The 17,571-nt window shown below is 52.6% G+C and overlaps 1 protein-coding gene across 1 annotated transcript in view; it reads right to left on the reverse strand.

The window, feature by feature from the left end:
• Nucleotides 1–17,571, reverse strand: part of SBNO2 (strawberry notch homolog 2) — a 47,393-nt gene that overhangs the window by 9,075 nt on the left and 20,747 nt on the right. The window contains exons 5-18 of the mRNA XM_082298072.1: nt 13,776–13,940; nt 10,016–10,108; nt 9,371–9,467; nt 9,017–9,177; nt 8,479–8,612; nt 7,796–7,886; nt 6,502–6,645; nt 5,888–6,005; nt 5,398–5,503; nt 4,970–5,123; nt 4,428–4,604; nt 3,609–3,706; nt 1,407–1,489; nt 322–522 (exon numbers count right to left, since the gene is read on the reverse strand). Coding sequence (XP_082154198.1) covers nt 322–522; nt 1,407–1,489; nt 3,609–3,706; nt 4,428–4,604; nt 4,970–5,123; nt 5,398–5,503; nt 5,888–6,005; nt 6,502–6,645; nt 7,796–7,886; nt 8,479–8,612; nt 9,017–9,177; nt 9,371–9,467; nt 10,016–10,108; nt 13,776–13,940 — 1,822 coding nt within the window. The remainder of the gene's footprint in view (nt 1–321; nt 523–1,406; nt 1,490–3,608; nt 3,707–4,427; nt 4,605–4,969; nt 5,124–5,397; nt 5,504–5,887; nt 6,006–6,501; nt 6,646–7,795; nt 7,887–8,478; nt 8,613–9,016; nt 9,178–9,370; nt 9,468–10,015; nt 10,109–13,775; nt 13,941–17,571) is intronic.

Genomic DNA, 17,571 nt, shown 5'->3' on the forward strand with positions numbered 1-17,571 from the left:
ACATCAGAGAGGGGGAAAAAGTTGTCCCATAGGGTTTTTGGGGGCACTGTTGCTGGACAAAAGCACTATGACCTGCAGTAAATGCTGAGCACGAAGTGAATTCCCTCTGGGCTTTCCCCTTCTGCTGGGGGAAGGAGCACACAGGGCAGATCCCTCCTGCTCGCTGATCACAGCGGGTGAATGTGGCTCCACCTCACAAGCCAGAGTGTGACCACCAGGACAAAATCCAGCCAAGATCACAGGGCTGTCCCAAGCCTGAAGAGGTCCCTGCAGGACCCAGTCCCCCCTCCCCAGCTGTCCCCGTGTCACTGCCCCACTCACCCCTGTCCTCGCCAGTGCAGCCGCCGAACGTGTGATCCACGAAGATGACGTCGTCCGTCTCTAACAGGGACTCCGGGGAGGAGGTGAGGTCGCTGTCCAGCCCCATGTCGGAGTCGGTGCTGCTGTCATCGCTGATCTTGATGACCACCCCTTGGTCACACGGGCCCCGCAGAGCCTTGGGGCAGCGGCCCCTCGGCCGTCCTGCACCAGAGAGCGAGCGGGGTCACGGCACCGGCTCCGGCGGGATACCAGTGCAGGACAGAGAGGGCCAGCTCAGAGAGAGGAGGAGAAGGAATCCCAAAAGAGCTGAGCCTGCCCCAAATGACAGTCTGACCTCAGAAAGACAGAGCCTCTGGGGTGGGGGTGGCAGTTAGGGAGGGAGGGAGAGCGGGAAAGAGAAAGGAAGAGAGAGAAAGGAAGAACAAGGCACTCCTGAGCAGGGCTGAAGTTGGCTGCACATGTCAGGATGGGCGCATGGCTGGCTCTAAGCAGTGCCAGCTCCTCCGGGAAGGACCCATGGGATTGCCTCCAGAGGAGTGTGCAGGACACAGGAAGGTACTGGTGTTTTGGGACACTGTTTGCTTGCAGGCACACCACGATGTGCCCCCGCTGCATGAGAGGGTTCATGGATCAGCTCACACAGGCTGCACCACAACCTGCCAGTGCTGCTTCCACATCCCACTGGAGGAGAAATCCCAAAACTCTTCTTACCCGCAGCCACAACAAATAATTTGGCAGGGAAGTTATTTTTTTTTCCTCAGGGCACCTGCCATGCTCTGAGTAAGGGGTTGTGGAGGTTGCTGGAGACACCAGCCAGGCCTTGTGCCATCTGCCCCCAGTGTGGGGAAGGGGGGGGGGCAGGGCAAGGGCAGTGGGGCAGAAGGAGGAAAAGGGGGCATGACCCAGAGCTGCCGTCCTCTGGATGAGGGAGCAATGGGAGATGTGCAGGAGGGCAAACCAAAACCGGGGAGAGCAGCAAAAAGCATGAAGTGGGGAGAAGGGCAAAAGGCAGAGAAGCTGAGTGGCTGTGGGGGGAGCAGCAGGGCAGGAGGCAGGGGCTGGGCTGGGAGTGAGGGAGCTCTTACGTTTTCTTTTAATGCCAGTTCCTTTTTCTCTCTTTCTTTTGGTTGAAGGAAAGTGCTTCTGAATTAGTGATAGAAAGACGCCTCTGAAAGTAAGATGCAAAATTTATTCCAGCTACCAGCAACACGTGCTGGTTATCACGTACCAAGGTGTGTTTGGGATAGCCCCACAGTGCATGGAAGAGAGGTCAATCCACCCCATCCGTGGCCACCAGCTTGGGCTCAGCCAGCCCTTGGTACAAGGTGGCTCCTGGAGCTGCAGGACCTTTATATCACAACCAAGAGGGAGTTTTAAATGGGAAACACTGCATTGGGAAGCTGTTACACCAAAAATCCAGTAAGTCCCAGTGTCCCAGCCCCTCTCCATGCCCTGAGAGCACAGACCACTGTCAGGCCATCCAACAAACATGCTCCACCAAAGTCCTCCAACTCCCTGGCTGTGGGCCTGCTTCCCACAAAACCAAGGGACAGAACACGGATCTGTAGTGGTTCCAAGTGAATGGAAGGAAAAAAAAAAGTCAGAAAAGGTGAAAACCAAAGGTTTCCGTGCGCTGTTCTGCAAATCAAAGAGCAAATGTTTAAATGCTGACTGTGTGGATGAACCCCCAGGGCAATGGGGTGGTGCTGACTGAGCTCTGCTTAAAAAAAAAAAAACAAGAAAAAACCCCAAAACCAAATGTTGCAAGCAACAGGTGAGAGAATGGACATGATGACTCCTCTGGGAGAGAAAAGGGAGACTTGGGAACTGGGAAGGGAGCTCCAGGACCCTTGGTGTGAGGGGCTGAAGGGGACAGCGACTACACTGCTCCCCAGAAGGACAGAGCTCTGTGACTGCAGTTATGTGACACCAGGAATGACCCCTTGTCCTCTGTCCCCCCCCATTGGGAGTGACCCAATGACCACTCACTCCAGAGCCTCCCGGCTGTGAAATTCCACTCATTTCCCGTACTTGCCCTCCCCATCTCCCTGAAAACAGAGCCCTGGGCTGGAATTCACTCACAGGACTGTGTTTATTTTTAACCCCATTTCTTGGCATCTTTAAACTGCTCCTTCCCAGCACACTCCCCTTCAGAAATCCCCTGAAGCGCTGGAACACCAGGACACACATTTGGAGGCTGAGCAGATGCCAGGAGACAGAGAACACAGAGCTCCTGCCCCTGGGAGCAGGGACAGTCACACAGAGTGGGACCCCTGACAGACCCCTCCTCCTGCACTGCTCAGCCAGGGACCACACTGTCCCCTGGACTCGAGTTCTGTGACAAGGAAACCAATCCACAGGGCCAAATCACCCAAAGAGCTGCCAGACCCGCCCTGTGAGCTGTCACCAAACTGCATTTGGTTTTCAGGAACAGGCTGGAGGCAGAGGAGTGACACAGATCAACCCAAACCCCCACCAAAGCGGGAGGAAAGCTTGGCCTAACCTGGCCTCCCGCTGCCTCGGGCATCTCTCACTGCTCCCACCTGCAGCAAAAGTCACTTAGAAGAAAACAGCTCTGCAAAACAGAGGAAACCCAACCCACGTCCCACGTTTCTGTCCCCTGTCATGCAGGAACAGCCACATTCAGGGACAGGCTGGGGTTTTGGAAGCTGCAGGAAGGAGAGGGAGCAGAGCCTCACTCTCTGCTGAACAGGCAGCACAAGTCCTGCTGCTGGCTCACTCCTGACACAGGCAGCTCTCCTGTTAGCTGGGAACAGCAGCCACACAGCCAGGACACTGATCCTGCCTCGTACATGACTTAAAAGCCAACTCTGGTGGATCTAAACTCCTCAGAACACTCCTCCCTCCCCCTGCTGCACTGATGCCACCCCACAGCATCATCCCAGCCTCTGCCACCACAGGAAATTATCGTGCTCATTTCTTCTATGTCAAAAGCCTGTTTTCCAGAGCCAGATCACACAAACTACCTCTGAGCTACAGTTCTGGCTCTCCTTCTGCCAATTCTTTTATGTGTGTAGACAGTAGGATCAGGCTCTTCCTGTAAGTCCACGGGAGACTTCAAAATCCAGGATGTAGCTCATGCAGTCCCACTGAGGATACAGTGCCTCAGACACCCACCTGAGCATCCCCTCCATGGTACAGGGGGAGGTGACATCAAACTAATTTTTACGACCTGGCCAGTGCTCCGTGCCCCAGGGCAGAGCTTTCCTCCTGCCCCTCCGGCCTCCCACACACCCCACAAAGGAAAACAAGGATTTTTAACTCACTCTGCAGCAGAGACAAAGCAGTTGAGGTGCCCATCGTTCTCGTCCAGGACCTCCCTGGTGCGAGCCTCCCCCGTGGACTGCAGGCCGATGACGATGCACTGCGGGGACATGAGGGATGGCACAGTGAGGTGTCAGGGCACTGCCACAGGCTCGAGGCATTTCCCAGGCCCAGGTACCTCCCCTTGGCCCCTGTCCCAGGTAAATCCGTGCCAGGCCCGTAGCAGGGCTCCTGAGGAAGAACCATCTCTCAAATCTTTCAGCATCCAACACCCCCCTGTGCTGACCCCACAGAGGGGGACTCTGAGCACAGAACCTCGCTGACTGTGCTAGGAAGTTTCTTCCTAAAATTTCCAAGGTGCACCCAGATGGAAGAAAGGACAGAGCTGTACTTGAGGTGGAGGGATTGGTACCTCTTCTAGAACCGTACAGTCACAGACCAGTTTGGGTTGGAAGGACCTTAAAGTTCATCTTGTTTCAAATCCCTGCAACAGGCAGGGACACCTTCCACTAGACCAGGTTGCTCCAAGCCCCATCCAACATGGCCTTGAACACTTCCAGCTTGAACATGACCCAGAACCCCCCCCCAGCCCAGCCTGCCCACACAAACAGCAGACAACACCTCAGGAGATGAGACCACCTGAACTCCCCAGCATCATTCACCAGGAATATTCTCAGAAACCCAGACAATGCACTTCACTCCGGAGAGAAATTCAGTCTTAAAGTGGTTTGGACTGGCTGCCAAGCCGAGCAATAATTAACTCCCTTTGGTTGCAGACTACACAAAACCCCAGGTCAGGCTGGTGGGTGCTGCTCCCGTACCTTGTCCCTGGCCAGCTCCTCCTGGGCCAGCTCCACGAGCCGCCGCACCTTGGCGGCGATGCAGAGGTACTTGAAGAAGCGCTGGTGAGCCGACCAGAACTGACCCCACAGCGACTTCCGAGACTCCAGCCCGATCCAGTCGGCTGCCTGCTGGAACACCATCAAGGCCTCTGCCCACTGCAGATAACACCAAGAAGAATGAGTTAATAGAATTTCCATTGTCATTCCTGCCATGCAGGAGGTGATCAGAACAGTCTGAGGGTTGATAATCTGATTTAGAATCAGTGTGCACTGAGCTGGATGAACACTGGTCATCCTCTCCATCAGCACGATGCAGCTCTGGTTTGCAAATGTAGAACTTTCAAAAAGAAGCAAAAACGTCTAAGTTTTTTTACTACATCAGCTGAGCATTGTGTACCTCTTTTCCTTCTTACGTTTGAGGTCATGGCCACATTTTGGGGCCTCACACCCTCCCACATACCAGCAGCAGTGCCCAAAACACGGTCAGACCTCAGCCTCCCACTACAAGAGGCCCAGCTCACCAGCTTGGCTGCCTTGTCGTAGACAGCCTTGTACTGCTCATCCAGAGGGATCTCCTCGATCCTGAAGGTCACTCCAGTGAAGCTGAGCTGCCGAGCAATGTACATCCCACTGACCTTCATGTCCATGGCCACAATCTCCATCGCACCGACTCCCCTGGGAAAGGACAACAGTTGTGGGACCCAGCTTGGAGTCGCAGCTGTGAAACCCAGTCAGGAACCCCAGCTAGAAACCCCAGCTGTGGAACCCCAGCTTTGAACCCCAGCTATGAACCCCAGCTATGGGACCCTCCCTCTGCCCCGGGGCAGCATCAGGCAGGTGCCTTTCCAGAACCAGCCCCTCCCCTGGCTCACGCTGCCCACACCATCCTCGGGCACTGCACCATTTCCCACACAAGGCCCCCACCTGCCCAGGGCTGGACAGGACTCACCTCTTCTCAATTGCGTGCAGGAACTCGTCAAAGGCTCGGAACGGGGTTCCCTCCCCCCAGATCCCCAGGCGGCTCATGTAAATCATGTTTTTTGGCTCCGAGGCACCTGTTAGGACAGAAGACACTGTCAGCAAACCCACAGCAGCTGGGAATAGTTGTGACTCAAGTGAAGAGAACTCTGAAGAGGTTGTCATTTGCATTGTGCCTTTAGAAACCTTTCCAAACATTGCCCTCCCTACATACAGCAGGTAAACATCACCAAGCAGCTGGAACAGCCAGGAACAACATAAACTGGAGAGAAATTAATCTGACCTTGCCAAAAAGTTGCAAGTAACATCAGTGATGGGGCACGCTGAGCTCCTCTCTAGCCCTGCAGCACCACTGGCCTCTCCTTACAGGATCTCACACACACTCACACCTCAGGGTGCCCCTTCAGGTCAGAGGGGACCTCTGCTGCTCTCACGCCCACCCCGTGGGCAGAACAGCTCACCTGTGGCACTGGCATAGACAACCCTTGCTCGAGGCAGCTTGTTCTGCAGGTCCAGCACTGCTTTGCCCATTTTGGTAGAGCTGGCGTTTTTGGCTTTGTGGCATTCATCAAACACAATCTGGAGGGCAGTGTCAGTTAAGGAGAAAGGATCTAGTTTCACCCTGAGGATGGGAGCAGACAGAAAATACAGCCCAGTCTCCTCCAACCAACTGAACAACCTATCCCAGTATCAACAGGACTGACTCATGGCCCACACATGGAATCTGCTGGGTTTGCCCAGCCCTGTGCTCTTCAGACCCAAAGCCATCCACCCCTCCCTCTCCCTTCACCTCCAAGGTGTGTCTTGTCTTGTGATACTTCGGGAGAGGAATGCTGAAAAGGTTAATGCCAGCTGCTTCTTCCCCTCCTCCCCTTAACTGCATCCTGGGAGGAGGAGGAGGAGGAGATCAGAGTGTGGGGGATTCGTGTCTCCTGAAGACACTGGGCTGCTCCCACAGCTGCTCCCCATGACTTCACATGGCCCCAAGCTCTTTGTTCCCTGCTGAAGCCCAATCACAAGCAGCAGTTCCTCTCTCTCTCCACTTTTTGGCTGTTGGTTTTTTTTTTAAGGATACAACTCCCTCAAAGTTTTCCCTGCACCACTCCAAAATCTGTTTCAAGCGCGTCCTGTGCTGTCCCCCCGCCTGGCTTTCGCCAATCAGCGCCGAGTAGGTGGCAAAGAGGACTCCTTCTGAGGTAGCTGTGTCACCATATTTAATCTGCAGGCAGAAGAGCAGGAGCACACACACACTGTGATTGCTGTCCCCAGCATGTCACACCCACCCCTGCCCACATTCCGTGCCGCCGAGTGCCGGACACACATTCCCGCTCTGAGAACAAATCCCAGTCTGAGCTCAGAACAGGCAAAAGCTCAGAACAGGCAAAAAGCTGTTGGTAGCTGATGTCTTCAGCATTTGTGTTTGGCACAGAGACACGGTGATGACAGGGACTGTAAATGCCTGGAGAAGTGCCACAGCCAATGTGTCAGCACATCTGGATGCATGCAGTGAACTGCGTGGACCGCGCGGGGACATCGATTTTCTGGCAATAAAGAGTGCTTCCTTTTTTTTAAGCAACAGTTTAGAGTCTTTCATTGCTTTGACCCTTCCTGTCTGTTTTAATTCCTTCTAGAAAATCATTTTCTCTGTGACTAAGTGAGATTGTTGTCTGTCTCACTGCAATGGATCCTACATGTAACGAAATAGAAGGTAGGGGGAAAAGAGATGAAGAAAGTTCCATTCAAAGTCTTTTGGGGCTGAAAACAAAATCCCTTTCAATCTCTTAGTGGAGCACACTCAGAGGTGTCAAACACCTGTGGTTTCTATGGAGTTTGTAAGAGCTGGTTATTTAATACCATTAAAACCAGAGGAGAGGATTTAAGTGAACCGGGAGACACTGGACAGAGACTCAACCACAGGCCACGACAGACACCAGTCTGTGCATTTCTGTGCTCACTGCAGCTCTGAGAAGTGATTCCATGAACCAGCACTGAGAAAGGCTGGCTCAGGAGAGCAGAGCACATCTCACAGAGCTGTTCTCTCCACAGGATTCCTCAGGAATGGTGAGGAAGGTTCCAGCTCTGCTGTACTTGCACTTGTCTGCAGACACTTCCCACTCCCAGCAGGGAACAGCTCTGTGCTCCCTGTGCAGCCCCATGATAAAAATAGCTGGAGCCCCGAGTGGGAAGAGCTGGCTGGGAGGAGGGAACACAGGCTGAGTAGGAAGAGCTGGCTGGGAGGTGGGAACAGAGGCTCTGCTGCTGCCTGAGCCTCATCCTGCACAGGCAGAGGCTGCTCCACGTGCTCAGCCAGAGCCTCCAACTGCTCCCGGGGGCTGATTCGCAGAGCAGCAGTGCAGCTCCTCTCCTACCTTGTTCAGAGCATGCACAGGAATGTGGGAGGCCTCGATGTCCTTCAGGTCTCTCTCAGCATCATACTTGAGATCGTTGGAGACGCTGAACCTGCAAAGGAGGTGTGGGGTGGTTATCTCCTCCTGGGGCTGGTTATCTCCCCCAGCAGCTGGGGCTAGCTATGTCCCCGGGGAGTCTGGGCTGGGTATGTCCCCGGGGAGTCAGGGCACACGGTGATTAACAGCTCTGGTGATTAACAGCTCTGACTAAAGCAGGAGGAGCTGTGCAGAGCTGTCACATCTCCCACTGCCCACGAACCCCAGTGTGAGATCTGACAGCCCGTCTGCCCCTCGGCACAGGCTGTGATCTGCAGCAAAGCCCCATATTCCTGGGTCTGCACTCGGGAAGCCCAGGAACAACCCTCCACGACTCCAGAGAGAGCAGGGGCCAGGCTTGACATCTCACCCCAAGGAGCACAAAACCTGCTATTTCACAGTGACTCATTCTCCATCCCTGCTGCAGGGGGAATATTCCCACTTCACAGGCAGCAGTCAGGCACTAAGAGGTGGAAATGACTTACCCAAGGCCACAGCATGACTCAACTCTAAAGCCAACATCAGCACTAAGGAATTCCTTACTTCTAGATCCAAACTAACTCCAAGGTCTTACGGGAAAAGAGGGAAAAAAAACCCCAACAACTTACCACAGAGCTTTTTTCCTCCCTTTAAGATAATTTTCAAAGATGATGCCCGCAACGGTCCTGCCCTTTCCGACTCCGGCACCGTCCCCGATGAGGAACCCAGCTCGCTGCCCATTGGGCAATAAAACTTCATGTTGCTATAAAACCAAGAACAGAACTGAAAATTAAACGAGATTTGCCTTTGCTAGGAGCTTTGACGTGAGCACCACTTAACCCTTTCACACATTCCACAGATGCACGTGCACCGCTCAGCCGAACGACAGCAGGAAAGGTCAGGGGTCATGGCCAAGCTCACAAGTGGCAGTTCATGGGAAAGGCCCCCAAAATGTAAAGCCCTCTGCAAGAAAAGTCCAGGATTCTTGCCTCTTTGCGGAACAGATCACATAGAAGCCCCTGGCTTCAAACAATCCTTCAAAAGGCGTTTAAAATGCCAAAGGAGTTTCATCACCCGAATTACACTTGTTTTAAAACACACGTGAACACCTGTCCCTGCAAGAGGCAGCTTCCTTCAGGTGTGAGACACCCGAGGTGCAGCAAGTACCTGGCAGGCGTAGATGATGGCTTCCAGCTGTAGTGCAGACAGGGAGCCTTTGTCAGCCACAGAGCAGGGCAGGGAAAGGCTGTAGGTGATGTCAGGTGGGGGGACGCTTGACAGGGTGCTCGTCTCAACCACCAGGTCAGGGTGGTGCTTCCCAATCTTGGCTGAATGACAATAGAACACTGGTTAGTCGAGGTCTTCACTCCCAGGGGCACCTCAGAGCTCATCAAGCAGCTGCAGCCCAGGGCAGTGTAGAGTTTTCCTAGAAAACCACAAGCCTGGGAGGTGCCGCAGCAAACACACAATTAAATTAGGTTGTTCAATGGAGTCAACAGAACTTCCCAAGGCAACACTCACATTTTGAAGGGATATATTCTGCATAGGTCTCCGTCTGCCCCAACTCTTCCGTTTCTTCCTCCTCACCTTCATCTTCCTCCTCTGCAGGAGCCTGAGACTGAAGAAAACCAGCATTGACTAAATGTTAATGTTCTTGCTGAGCTATGGACACACGTGGTATTGTGCCCTGCCTCAAACTGACACTGAAACCATCCCCCAAAGCCACAACCCCCCTAAACACAATCCATTCATTCCCAGAGTAAGGAAAGCCATCAGTGGGAGCCCACCCCAGGGGCTGTAAGAGCTGCCCAATGCCTGCTCCTCACCAAACCGGGGAAAGATGTTTGCACCACTCTTGGGATGGGCTGTGGGGCTGTGTGAACCCTGCCCAGCCATGCCCTGACCTGCCCTGAGCAGGCACCTGGCCCAGCTTTACACGCAGCACTGTGCCCACAGCAGAGAGCAATGTCCTGAGAGCCCAAAGTGCCCCTTAACACAGCGAGGTTTCCCTCTGGGAAATGTAACACACTTCTGGGAAAGGGCAGGGACTTGTGCCTGTCCGAGTTTCTTGTCTCACTCCCTCTGAAGGGAAAAAGGTCAGAACTGCTCCCCTCAGCACTGGGATATCACCAGGAGCATCCCACTGAGGCCAGCCATGGATCTCACCTGGTAGCTGATGAGGAGCGGGGTGTTGGGGACAGCAGGAACGTGGTCACTGGAGCTGTTCAGGCCTGGGAACGGTGTGCTGGGTGAGAACAGCTGGAACACAAAGGGTGTGGGTGAGGAAGGGCAAACATGGAAATGCACCAACAAAGATCCTTGAACACTGCTCCCTGGACCATGCAGCTTGCCAGGAGAGCTCCCAAGACACTCTGCGAGGAGAAAGAGCTCCCAAGATACTCCGGGCTGAGGAGATCCTTTGTCTGCTCCCACACAAACAAATTCACCCTGGAATTTCTCAACGGGGAGCAAGGTCAGGCCAGCAGCTTGTGGCATCCAAAGCAATCAGCAACTCCAGGAGCAGCACTACTCCAAGTTTACAGCCTGTGCAGAGCGCCAAGCTCAATGACAGACCCATGCTGCACCAGCAGCAGAGAAAGATGGGAAGTTCTTAGGCATAAACACTCCTATTTTTAAATAAAATTTAAAAAAATTAAAAAGAAGAAGAAAGAAAAAACCCACCCTCCATTCCTGGAAGCCTGAGTCAGAATTACCAGAAGGAAGCTGGACTGAAGAACTGTTTCCAGTGCCAGCAAATCTGGAGAGCAGGTGAAACATCCCCACCTACAAATCCAAGTTCAGTTTGGTCTCAGACAGGAGAAAGGCCAGGAGCTGCTGGAAGGGCAGGACGTGTTCTCGCAGCTCCAGCAGCAGGAAACAAATGCAAGGCTGGGTTTTCATCACAAAATCCCCAAAGTACAAACCTCTGCTATCCTGACCCAGCTCTGGCACTCAGCATTCCACCTCGGGAATTGCAGAGGAAGCAACAGGAACCTTGGCTGCTTGGAGCATTTGCAAACCACACACACAGGTGAGAATGGGCTGTGAGGGCCAAAGCAGGAGCTGCAGTGGGAGATGGATCATCCACCTGTACAATTCCTGCATTTCCCTACCCTCCCTCACCTCCTGGTTTGATTTTCTCCTCCCTCTGTGCTAAGGACATGCAGAGAAGAGGAACACAGATCCGTGAGAACAGGGGGCTGGAAGCAGGAGAGATTCTGACAATTGCACAATCACGGCCTCAGTCTTACTTCACTTTTTTCCTTTCTGCACTATTCTCCATTTTGTCCCACCTTGCCATGACTTCCCTGGGAAGGGAATCAGTCCCACACGGCTGCCAAGCCAACCTCCCTCTGTGCAAATCCCTTCCCTGGGCTCTGAGCTGGGAAAAGGGTGCTCACATCTCGAACATACTGTGAATGAGCTACAAAAAACTGCATCAGCAGCTCACAAATCCCAGTCAGAGGCTTCCAAGGCTGGGCTGCACTTCCCAGACTTAAAAACTGGGAATGTGTGAGATGGATGACAGAAACCACAATGTATGACAGGGACTATTTTTAAAAGGTTATTTCACAACTCCATGACAATCGAAGCTGTTTTGCCTGCTGCTCCTGCAAATATTTCACAGGGTGGCAGCTCTTCCCTCTCTGCCCATTCCTGAGTGATAAACAGAGCCAACATATCGGATACAGCTCCTTTCCCTGGCATAACAGCTCTCCCCACAGGCACATGGAGGCAGTTCTGTGTCCAGCCATTTCCACTTTGATCCTGAGCCACCTCCAGCTTCAGCACCTCAATCCAGGGATTTTCAAGGAGCTGGGAATGTTTATTTTTAAAGAGGACAAAGCACAAGGCTGTTCCTGTTCCTGGGATCCACAGTGGGGTCTCCCCCAGGATGCAGCCAGCTTGGCTCCTGGGATATCCCATGCATCAAAACTGTGAGAAACCAATGTTCCTGCTCTGCCTGGGTCTCTGAGACAGAAGTTCTGGAAAAACTACACTCCTGATAACCCAGCAGCAGGCTGTGGGTCAGAGCTGGCTGCACAGCCACAGCTGAGGAATGTCCTGGATCACAGGAATCAGGATGTAACGTGACTGATGTTCCATCACTGTAGCTTAGTGACTGCTCTGGCTGCTCAAAAGCCAAAATTCCTGCAATTCTACAGAATTGGTGTGGTGATGTGGGGAGGGACAAGATTATCTAAGCTGCTGATATCCCACACCAATGTGCAGAGGCCAGTGGTGAGTCAGTTTGAAAGTTCTTTAACCCAGTGTCCCCGAACATGGTGCCACTTCCATGCAAAAATGAAACCAAAATCTCCTGTCCACGATGCACCTCACTGACACCACCTCAGGAAATGTTACTCAGTTAAAAAAACAGCCCAAAAAGCAGCAACTCCGCCCCAACCGCCTCAGCAAACACAGATAAGACAACATTTAAAATTAGCTGGAGATTCCTTTCCAAAGGAAGTCGTTTATAAATGGAATTCCAAGGAGTTAATTGGCCTTATCTGAGCCCAAGAGCTCAGCAGGACACAAGAGGCGAGGACAGGATGTGAGGAACAGCATGGGACACAAGGGACAGGGACAAGGAACAGCACAGGGGCAGGGACTCTGCTGGAGATCCTGCTGTGCTCACACGAGTCAGTCTCACACAATGTTTATTTCTCCCTCGTCTTCTTCGTGCTGGATTTAGAACAGCTTTTCCCAGTAAGTTTTTGTTGTGCACTCCACAGACACAGAACTCCAGGCTTTTCTAGGCATTGAATGTCTCAAGCAGAGTTCACATGTTTGGACACAGGCCACCACAGAGCCATTTCTGCAGGGATTTGGGCTACTACATAAAAACCCAACAATAATACAAGAACAGGAGCAATGTGGCACGTGGCTTCTCTGTCCTGGGGGATGCCTCTGCTCTCCAGCAATTTTAACCATCTAATTTGCAAGCCTGGGATGTCTGCAGCCATTTCTTGCGTTCCAATAGCTCAGCTCTCTTCCTCCTGCCTCAAACTGCAAGTTCCAACTGGTCTGAGGCTTGCAGACTGCTCAAGGAAGCAGAGTCAGAGACACTGAGCACAGCAGAGGCTCGAAATGCAGCAGTGGCTACCCCAGTTGCCTCCTGGGGTAGCTACTTTGTGTGTTTTTCCCTCATTCTTCCTAAGAGAGTGACCTGCAATGGAAACCTGAGGCACAGCTGGGCAGGTACTGTGAGAGCCAAGACCCAAATCCAGTGGATGAGGATGATGTGGCTCCAACAACTCCCAGAGCAAGTTGGTGCCTGTGGTGCCCATGTCAGTCCCCCAGCTGAGGCACAGCAGAGAGTAGAGGGCTGGTGAAAATGCCCAAAAATGCCCACAATCAGTTGATGCTGAAGGACTGCCAGGAGATCCCATGCCCCAGAAAACTCTGGGATGTAGAAGCTTGCAGGGACTTGGACTCACAAAGTAAACACAAATGGTGAGTCTTGAGACAGTTATTTAGTCACTGTTACTGAAATATTTACCCTGGAGAAGGCAAACAAAAGGTGCTGCTGGCAGGGAAAGTTAACGATCCACGTCAGGGTGGTTTTCCTGGTGTCCATCCCCTCAGCAATCCCAAGCACCCTGGACCTGCTGAATGTTATAGGGATGCACCTACCTGCCACAGCTGCCAGGAGAAAGAGCTCCTGCTGCCTGCACTGCACTCTGGAAAAGTGCATGAATCCCTCTGAGGGTGTCTGGATTCCCTCCTGCTTCAGGAAACTAAACATGTGCCACCACTTCACCCCTTCCCTCCTGCAGTGAAGCTGGTAACAGCAACATCATCACATTTCAAACTTCACCTGAAGGAACGGGGTTGGTTTCTCAATTCCTTGGTGCAACCCCCATGGGATGAAGCCTGAGGTACCTCCTGTCTGCTGGGAGGATGGGAAAGGAGCAGCCCCTACCTCGATCTGGTTCTGCTGCGGCGTGTTCACATCCCATAGTGTTGGCACGTGGTTCAGGCTGTCGGCGGGCAGGAAGTCCTTGGGATCTGCGATGTCCGAGAGGGAATCCGCGGGGGACGAGAAGAGGGAGTTGTTGTTGGAGAGCTCATCGAGGTATGAAGAATCCTGGAACAGAGACACGGCCATGGTTGGAGGAGTCAGGATGAGACCAGAGAGCTCCTTCCTCACTCAGCCAGCAAGTTCTAATTTCGTGCTGTTCAATGAGCGGCTCCGCTACTTCGCGCTCCACAGATCTCAGAAATTAACCTGGAACTGAGGACATGCTCTGAGGGGCTGTTTGAAAATCTGTTTTTTGAAAAAGCAGGGAAAGCCCCGGCCAGGAGTGTGGGTACACGGTCAAGGCCGACTCGGGCTGTGCACATCCCCGCACACAGAGTGGGAGAGAGGAGCATCCAACAAGGCATAGCTCAACTCCACTTTGTGCTTGATTAAAAAAAGGCTGCTGAGGGGGTGCAAAGGCTTCAGCCCAGCTCCAAAGGACTTGAGGATTTCATTCATGTGCAGGGGCCCCCAGAGACCCAGCTACTCCAGATCACAGCGTGGCTGTTTCACTGCAATTTCCAATGCAACACTACCGGGAGCCTGCGGGAAACATTCCTCTCCCCCTGGCAGGTTCTGCACACATGAGGCTGCCAGGAGCAGGGGAAGGAGTGCTGGTGTCACCTGGATTTGAATCTAGGTAAATCCAGGCAGATCCACCAATCCTCTTCCCAAGGGCCAGCCCCAGCCTGGACAAGGAACGTGCTTCAGCAACAGCGACCAGGCTCTGCCCTTGCTCTTTTTCTGGTGACTGGGCTGGATGGTTTGCAACTGTTTTATTTGGTGCCAGCCCAGTGATGCTGTTGGTTTGAGTCACACAGACTTTGGCTCAGAAAGAGCCATCAATCCTCTCCCTAACATCCAGCCCTGGTCTGGTTTCCCTATTTCAGGTGGCAAGAACCGAGAGCCGATAAGCACTTCTTGCTCTTCATCCTTTGCTGTGGCAGAGATCCCTGCCCCTTCCCCAGCTCCATCCCATCACTTCAGCCCTCCTCCCACACCAAAGAGCATTCTCAAACTCTGTTGAAGCAGAAAAACTTTGCTGTTAATTAAAAGCAACATACTCCCAGCACCAAACTCCAGCACTCGGGCTGGCCAGAGACCTCTGTCCCCAAGGGAAGGGCCGACAGACAAACTTGGTCTGTCTTGGTGCCCCACAGACTCTGCCAACAGAGGTGGGTCTGTGGTTCCTCACAGCCCAGCCAGAGCACCAGGGTAACCCACCAAGCTGCTGCCAGCAGAGCCAGGGGCTGGTACAGGAGGAGTCGCTGCTCACTTCCAGTAAAGGGCCAATTTCCCACTACAGGCAGAAAGGCAGCCAAACACTCTTAAAAGTCACTTAGCCCTGCCTGACATAAACCCACGAGCAGCTGAGCCTGGCTGTGCTGTTCCCAAGGGCTTCAGGCCAAGAGCTGGGTCAGACCCCCCCGACTGCTATCAAAAGTTATGGGCTTGTAGTGTTTAAACCCTGAAGCCATCAGTGCAGATGCTGGAAGCACTCCAGCAATGGCAGGTGTGATGTGGGGAGTTTGGATTCCTCAATTACCAGCTGATGGACCCAAAGACTCAGGGAGTGAGGGCAGCACTTTCTAGGCAGCTCTTGCTCCTGATATTTCTATGTCTGTTCGAGGTTACCCAGAAATTAAGGCATCCAGAGACTGAACAGGCACCCGGCTTTATCACCTTGGAATTAAGGGATCTCTGGGCTCCCCTTCACACTTAAGAAAGCAGAAAAACACTTGAGTGGGTCTGGCCGTAGCCAGAGTGAGTGGCCTGTGCAGGAGCTGGATGGTCCCAATCCCATTGCTGCGACACTTCCAAGCAGGGTTTGTTCACCTGCAAAGGGCACTGACGGAGGCTGGGGCAGGAGAAAACATCTGCACACCTGTGTCAGGGCAGGGGAGGCTGTGGGGCAGCACAGAGTGGCCATTGGGGTCCCAACAATAGGCAAGGGCTGGGCTGGAATAGCAACGGGATACCAGGATATGGGAAAGCCTCATGACACAACCTGAGACATCCCAACAAAGGTCACCCAGCCCCTTCCATCCGCAGGGAACACTCCAGTCCCACCACTGGGCTGAACTGGGGAGAGGAAACCAGCCTCCAAGGCAGAGGGAGGACAATACTCCTCCTGGAAGCGATTCAGTGATCCCATCCTCTGCCAGAATTACAAGGCATTAGTCACGAACTTCCAGAGCCTCCCATTTGTCTTAACTAATTGCATTATCTAAAGAGCACTAAAGTTAATCACCTGCCAGATTCCCTGCCCCTAGAACTTCCACCACCACCACCTCTGTAAATTTATCAAACCCAGGGTAATCATTTAACACAAGGCCAGGGACAACCACAACCAGCACAAACCATGCCCGGACTAATCACACCGCTGGTTTAACTGCTGCAAACCTGAGCAGCTGCCCCAGTGACCTCAGGCAAAAGGAAGGACCATGACTTCAACCAAGAGCTCATGGTCAGGATCAGCTCAGGCACTGGGGTTTGAAACATGTAATTCTGTCCCTGTTACAGACAGAGTAACCAGAATTTGAAGTTTTTCTCATTAGAAACATGAGGTTCTGCAGTAACAGCACTTCTGTTTCAGTGGAAGTTGAATTTCTGCAGCAGATGGAAGTTGTCCTGACACACAGAATCTTTATTTCAGATACTTTTCTGCAACTGTTCTTTACATAAATCTTATTCCTGGCATTCAGCACCTCTGGACTGGCCCCAGCAGGTCCAGACCTCTCCTGGGCCAAGGACCCAGAGCTGGAGGAAGAGCTGCAGGTGGGTCTCTGCAGGGAGCAGAGGAGAACCTGATGTTGCTGTGGCACACAGTACTCCTGTCATTATCCCAAAACTGAGATTATCAAACAATTATCTTCCTAGAAAAGATCAGGAAAAAAATCAGGGTACCCCAGCCCAGACACTTGATCTTTCTCCAAGCCCCTGGGAACAGCTCAGCTCCCTCGGTCAAAACAAAGTGTTAAAAATAATGAAAGAACAGGTGAAGTCTAAATACAGACAGAACAAGCATCCTAAAAATATTTTTTTTTCCCATCAAGCCATCAATAGAAATGGTTTATTTTCTCACAATCCAGACACTGAGGAAACAGTGTCTGCAGAGCAGCTCTGGATGACTGCACTGCAGAGCACCCGAGTGAAGAGAGGGTTTTATTAAAAACCCAAAACCCTATCTATATACCCAAATACACACCCACAACCACAGCCACACTGCCAGCCAGGAGAGATTTTGCACCTCAAAAGTCACAGATTAAATTATTATTCAGGAGTGACCGAATCAGCAGCTGCAGACGATCACCATGAAATCTTTAAGCTGCCAAACCCAAAATCTTTCTAAATTTGGGGCAATAAACTGGCAGTGTGGATGGTTTAGCTCTGGCTGGACGGTGCTCCCCTTGCTTCCTGCACCCTGCATCAACTTTGGAAATAAAACAACTCAAAGCCATCACACCTACACAAACACACGGATCGATCCTCACACAGCTCCTTCCCTCCAAATTCCACACTCAGCGACCAGGAACGCAGCTTCCAGCAAAACAGAAATCACGTCTTTGGGATGCAAAAATCTATTCCCGGTACCCAACGTGGAGAGGTGTCACTCCCAAAACTCTGCAGCCACTGCAGAACTCCTGGGGAGCAGCTGCCCTGGCGACCAAACGCACGAGGAATTCCACGGAGGAGG

The sequence above is a fragment of the Coloeus monedula genome (genome assembly GCF_965178545.1).
Source record: "Coloeus monedula genome assembly, chromosome: 27".
Classification (NCBI taxonomy): Eukaryota; Metazoa; Chordata; class Aves; order Passeriformes; family Corvidae; genus Coloeus; species Coloeus monedula.